This window comes from Tamandua tetradactyla, chromosome 6 (genome assembly GCF_023851605.1).
Source record: "Tamandua tetradactyla isolate mTamTet1 chromosome 6, mTamTet1.pri, whole genome shotgun sequence".
NCBI lineage: Eukaryota > Metazoa > Chordata > Mammalia > Pilosa > Myrmecophagidae > Tamandua > Tamandua tetradactyla.
Window position 1 is genome coordinate 45496049 of NC_135332.1, and position 6537 is coordinate 45502585.

The 6537-nt window shown below is 41.7% G+C and overlaps 1 protein-coding gene across 1 annotated transcript; it reads right to left on the reverse strand.

Annotated features, from left to right (window-relative positions):
* Positions 1–3124: 3124 nt before the first annotated feature.
* Positions 3125–6205, reverse strand: LOC143685992 (C-C motif chemokine 15-like). Its single transcript, XM_077163080.1, has 4 exons — positions 5950–6205; positions 4398–4454; positions 3810–3921; positions 3125–3408 (listed from the first exon to the last, which is right to left on the reverse strand). The coding sequence occupies exons 1-4, from the start codon at positions 6023–6025 to the stop codon at positions 3231–3233; spliced, it is 423 nt and encodes a 140-aa protein (XP_077019195.1). The 5' UTR covers positions 6026–6205; the 3' UTR covers positions 3125–3230.
* Between the last annotated feature and the right edge of the window lie 332 nt (positions 6206–6537).

A 6537-nucleotide genomic window follows, 5' to 3' on the forward strand; every position in this document is an offset into this window, starting at 1 on the left:
CCAAAGTAGAATCAGTGGGTGCTGGGAGAAGAAACTTGGGTTGAGTGAACAAGTCTTGGCAGTCCCCATTTCAGGGCAGTCAGGAGTGGGGTTTGCTCCAGTCCTCTAGATAAAGGAGGATATCTGCTGTGGAAATCTTCCAGAGTGGAGAATGGGCCAGAGAGAGAGAGACTTAGGCAGTACTTTGGATACCTTCTGGTCAAGGACATGACTTTCCACCTCTCCCCAAGAAATTAAGCTCTCAGACAGCATAAACGAAATCCTGGCCAGTTACACCCCTCTTCCTCTTCATCTCCAGAGCCAGTGCTCTTACAATCAGAACCTGCATTTACAGCAGCAAGATAAGATTTCCACTTATGCTGAGAAAAGATCATGAAGGAAAAAGAAAGCATTCTTAAAGCAGTGAAATATGCTAAATAGTAACACATTTCCCCCCTTCACAAGGCCACTAGCCAGCCTCCCTACGTGTTTGTCCACACCTCCTAAGGTAGAATCTCTAAGTGAGTCTTAGAACCATCTGCATAAAAATCACCTGGAGTGTTTGTTTAAATTCTAAATGCCTGTGCTTAGCCCCTTATCCTCAATCGTCTCCTGCCCACACCTCCACTCCTGCATCCAAAGCTAGGGTTCCATTCAGGGAAGAAACCTGTAGGAAACTGACCTATAAGACTGGAGAAGAGGCCTGCAACTCCTCTTTATAGCTTAGTCCTTTGCTTATAAACATAAAGAGACAACCAAGGATTATGAGTCATTTGAAAACAACCACCAAGATGACCAAACAGAATCACGAAAAAGGAAACAGCAATTATGCAAGAAAAAAGGGTTGAACTTAAAAACACTTATTTTTGTTCTCAGAAATATATAAGGACATAGTGCATCCATAAAACTATAGTAAATTGTTTTTGTGTGCTCTATGGCAGGGGTCACATTTCATCCTTTTTCCATGAGTGTATCCCATTATTGGAGCACCAGGTGTTGATTTTTTTGTTTGTTTTTTGTCTGTTTGTTTTGGGAAGTGCATGGGCCAGGAAAAACAATAATAATTTATTGTGAAAAGGAAGCATAGATCAGCAAGAATTATTGGTAATTAAATGTAGACGAGACATCATTTAAGATTGAAGAAATTTCTTACAACACAAAATAAAAAGATAAAAATAGATGCATAAAATCCAGTATACATCGAGTAGTTCCAAAAGCCTAGAAGAATATGAATGGATGGGAAAAAATGAAAAACTGATAGAAAAAAGTTTCCTTGAGCTGAAAGAAGACTTACGTCTTCAGATTGAAAAAGGTAACTGAGAAGATAAAAAAGGGCAATTGAGGTAGAGTAAAGATAATGAAAAAATGCACTCAGTACATTTTGCTATCTAAACGTCTGAAATACAAGGATAAAAAGAAAATCCTGAAACTTCCCAGAGGGTTTGAAAACGTTTCTTACAATGGATTAAGAAACCAATTGGCTTTAGACTTCTGTCATTGTTTGAGAAACTAGAAGGTATTTGAGAAAGGTCTACAGTGTCCTGAGAGAAAATTATCTTGAACATGGAATTTTACATTCAATTGAACCATTCTTCAAATTTGACAAATTTTTCTAGACCTTCAGAGACCCTGAAAGTTTATTATTTGTATCTGTTGAAGTTCTGAGTTGCAAAATAATAGCGCCTGGCTCAGGCTGACTTAAGCAAGAAAAGTATGCATTGCAATGATCTCGGGTAGCTCACAGAATTTCCAGGAAGGTTTGGAAAATGGGTAGGAATTAAGAGAGACCAGTTGTAGTACCACAGGCAAAATCATGCCTCGGGAGCCCACTGGGCTGGAAGCCCCTGCCTGTGCTGAACACTGCATTTGGCCATGTCACCTCTAGTCCTGGTCACTGGGTGTATGTGCTGCCTGCTGCCTCCAGAATCTGGAAGCTGTTGTTGCCACAGTTAGCACCTGGAAGGGGTCTCCTCTTTCTGCTCCCCTGCACCAAGACTCATAGGTTAAGTCATCCCCCAAAGATCAAGAGGGCTCAGGTGCTCATCCCAGCTAAGAAAAGCTAAATGCTCACTAAATGACTTATGTATCTTTTTGACAAAAACCAGTTCAAGGATGTATTCTAGCAAAATGAAGAATGAACCTAAGGAAGAGGAAGCCTTGGGCTATAGGATACAGTGGAATGAGCTCAGGTGTGTGATGAGAGGACATCCTAGTGTGACTGTTTTGCTAAACCCAGAAAGCACTCCTCCGAAGTTAGTTCCTTAAAGAACATGTCAGGACTTTTTGGGGGGTTGTTTTTTAAATAGTGATTTAGTCTTATACAGAATGTTTGGTTATAGATCAGTGATGTCCTACTGATTTCTTGTGGCGAATCACTCTAAAGTAAGTATTTTTCATTTTTGAAAGTAGCTTGTTGTTGATTAGAATTCAGGGCTGTTTTCTGAATTTTATGAGACAATTGACCAAGATTTACTAAACATAAATTTTTGTGCATTAATAAATATGTATGTAAAGTTGCTATTAACTCCAACTTTAAATGTTTTTTCTGAATGTCTTTTAACTTGAAAGAATAAATTTTCTAGGAACTTATAACTATTAAGTAAAATCACTCAAAACCTAGGATATAAGAGAAAAGGATAACTACCTGTCTTTCAGTGCCATATTGGAGCATTGGCTAACAGGACCACCCCTCACGAGGTACATTTTTAGAGGTATGAGCTTTGGACTGATGTACTATTCATTGTTGTTTAAGCCCCAGACTTAGGAAGTTACCTGTCAACTTGTAGATTTTTGTCTGGCACAGATGCAAATGATTTCTGTCCAGTAGAAAAAATAACCCCCAAGCTTACAGTTTTATTGCCTTGTAGGATATTAATCTGTTTTTCTCCAACTTTCAGAATGCTTTCTCGAATGAGCTATATAAGTCACTGTTCCTCAAATACCCTTTGTATCAGTTTAATGGTTCCCTCCTTATTGAGTTCAATACATCTCTGATGCATATTCTATCTATATTTGAACGATTCATGTTTACAACTTTAAAAAATTATACTATAATATGGCTCTCGTTTTGAAAAACACTTATCCAAAGTTAGCAATTCCTTCAATTTCATTTCAGTTCCTTTGTCCTCTAAAAATTCAGCTGAAGTTAAATTGAAGGCTCTTTATTAGATGCATTGCTTTTTATAACCAGAACAGAACAATAATCATTAAAAACAATAATTAAGAAATCCCCAGGGGGCAGCTGGGAGAAGTCAGTTGGAGGTGAGGTGGTGCCTTGCATTCCTTCTCCTCAAGGGATGCCTTGCATTCCTTCTCCTCGGCCATCCCAGCTCTTCTGTGGTTAGGTCTGCTTTCAAGTTCGTCATGCAATTCTGAACTTGCCCTTTGCCGGGGTCAGCGCAGACATGCCTCCCCCCTTTGGTGACAAAGCTGAGAAGCAACAGGGAGAGAAATGACATACTCGGCAAATGGGAAAGGGGAGTGTCATCCTTCCTGTGCCCTTCAGATTCCCCGATCAATCCAATCTGTCCTTTCCTTTTTCTGCTGAAGGCAGCTTGGGACTGAGACTTCCTTTGTGACTCGTGGGAGTTTGCTTGGGCAGCCCTCCTTTTGCTCTTTCTTTCCTCCTTACCCTCCCTTTACACTGGGAACACTGCATACATGATGCCTTGCAGCATCCTAATAAGAACACAAGCTGCCCTTACTGGTAGGAGGAAGAGGATGGGGCTTCCCTGGATCCCCACACATCAGTACCCCCCACCTCCACACACACATCCGGGCACTGCAGGCTCCCTCCCCGCCAACATGTGGCTGGTGAGCTTGGCACTTACATAACACCTGGCCGGGAGCACCTGCTGCTCGTTTGAAAATAATCGTCCATGAATAAACATCGGATGTTTCGTGAGGTGTAGGAGATGCAGCAGTCAGAGGGGTGGAATGCGTCTGCAGCAAAGGAAAAGGCCATTTAAGGGCTGAGTCTTTTTTTTTTTCTTTAAGGAAACTAGGTCCTTTCCGCCTTTCTTCAGGAAGAACTAGGAAAGGATGTTTTCTTCCTCTACTTGATGATCTCCTCTTGCTTCAGACCCTCCCCAGGGTTGAGTTGTGTGTCAGAGGTCACTTAGGTGGGTTACCACAGGGCGAGGGCTGTTTTCCCCAGAAGAGAAAAGGCATGATGCCCGCATGAGGCATCAGCAAGAACCCCCTTCCCCAAGTGAGCAGGTGCTTGGAACCGCAAGATGGGAGTAGAGAAATCATAGATGGAGGAGGTACCCATAGTCCATTCTGAGCTTCCTTAGAGATGTCCACCCTCTCAGGGTCCTCCCCTCTCCCCACGCCCTGTAAATGGGGTGGATTGAAGCCACAGAGCAACTTTGTACCTGCTTGCTGCTTTTAAATGTGTGTCGTAACCGAGCACTTACGTCCATGAGATATTGGCCTGTTAATCCGTTTCAATGCCATGATGGGTTCTCTTGCCTCTGGGAGAAAACAGGAATTTGGGTGAGAAATCATCAGGAGGAAGGGTGGTCTTAACATCTCTGCCCTTCCCATTCCACAGCCCGTCCCCAGGGCAGAGGCGCAGGGGCTGGACCACCTGACACCTGTTTGGGTTCTGGGCCATTTTTTCCATTAGGGCCCTGAGATTTTCCAAGGTACTTTGAAAATGTTTGAGACATGAGAACATTCTATTGACTCTGAAACACAAAAAGGAAACAGCAAATTCAACGTGATTAAATTAATGGAATGTCTATATAATATGACAGTACACAATTCTTTATCCACATTTCTGGAATCCAAAGAATTCTGAAAACAGAATTTTTTTTTTATTAACTCATCTGTTAGCCAAACCTGAGCTGATGTGAGCTGATGTGGTGGCACAATGCCACCTGAAGTGAAGTGAGCCTATTATTTAGCCCACAGTACATATTTGTATATACTTGAGGCAAAATATTACTATGTTTTACTATAGGAGGCTTCCCAGACCCCACCAGGGATGTTAAGTACTGTTCAGGTACATATTACCTTTTTAAAACTAAAAAAATTCTGCACTCCAAAAGATAGCCAAGGCCCTGAACGTTTTGGATAAGGAATTATGAGCTTGCATTTTGATGATTAGGCAAATGCAATCAACCTTTTAGCTCATTTCTTGCATAGCTATATAAATTATATTTAATGAGGGATGTGCATACATTTTAATATACTTGATATGATATGGATGGAACTTACAAAATAAAAGATCTTAAACGACCTTATCTTTCCATTAACTATTTCCTAACAAATTCATGTTATTACTCTACCACTTCCTAGTTGTGTGATCTTAAGCAAGCTATTAAACCTTTCTGTGCCTCGATTTTTATAATTTATAATAGGAAATAATAGTAATAATTAGCAAAATTACGTCAAATTGCGAATGTTCAGGTTTTTTTTAAACCTACAAACATGGAAATTTAACATTGCTCAACCTAAAACCTACTTCACAGGTAGAGTCAAGGTGACACATAGTAAATTTTAGATATATATTTGCTAAATAAATAAATAGGTGACTTTGGGTGAGTCGTTTGTCCTGGCTCGTCCCATTTCCTCTAGTTTTATACTACATGATAGAAAACAGTTCTAGTATCATAGAATTGACGCTGTGATTGTTTCCACTAACATACAATTTTTCTACAGTTTTTTTTAACTAGGATTTAATGGTTGATGCCAGCTGGGAAAAGGCATCAAATAATTCTGACCATGAAAAGGGAGATAATTGTTTCACAGATGGGACCAGCCATCTGTATACATTTTTCCCCCCAGGGGCCAAGGCTGCAGATAGAGGTAGGTCTGTAACCTGCTTCTGCTTGTAAGTAAGTGCCATGACCATGTGGATGATGGGGAGCAGTCTTGGGAGGGCAAAGTAATCCCTCCATGTCTCCTTCCCAGCATCCCACTCTCCCAAGGACCTGGTTCATGGAGCTTTTTTATTGGACTCACCATGTATGACCCGTGCCTGGGACCCCAGGGAGGCGGCAAGGATGAGGAAGGAGAGGGCAGCCGCGGAGACCTTCATCCTCTCGGTGGACAAGCAGAGTTGGCCTGCAGACTCCTGGCCTCACTGCTCCCTGAGGCCCTGGGACCCCAGCTCTGCCTTTGTATTTATAAGAGGAGGATCAGGAAATCACCCGGCAGAATCTATGAGAATGGACGGATTGCTGTTCTTTGGCTATCCATGAGTCAACACTCTGTTTTGAAAAAAGGGAACAAGGCTGGGAATTCAACAGGAAGTTGAGGGCAAAAGTGACTTGGGACTTACTCAACTATCCCATATCTGGGGTTGGCGATGGGTACAGGCAAAGAGAATAAATATTTTAAGAAGGGTCCTTCCCTTCCTCTAAATAAGAGTATCCTCTTTAGGGGTAAGCCATGAGCCCAGAGACCTGACACGGGGAGAGTGGGAGACCACTTCAGACTATCTATCTGACTCGGGATTGGGACTTTCTAGACACTGTCCTGTGTCCATTTTCAGTTCCATTCCTGGAGTCCAAGTCAGAAGGGACCTTAAAGTAGGAGCTGGTACTTTCA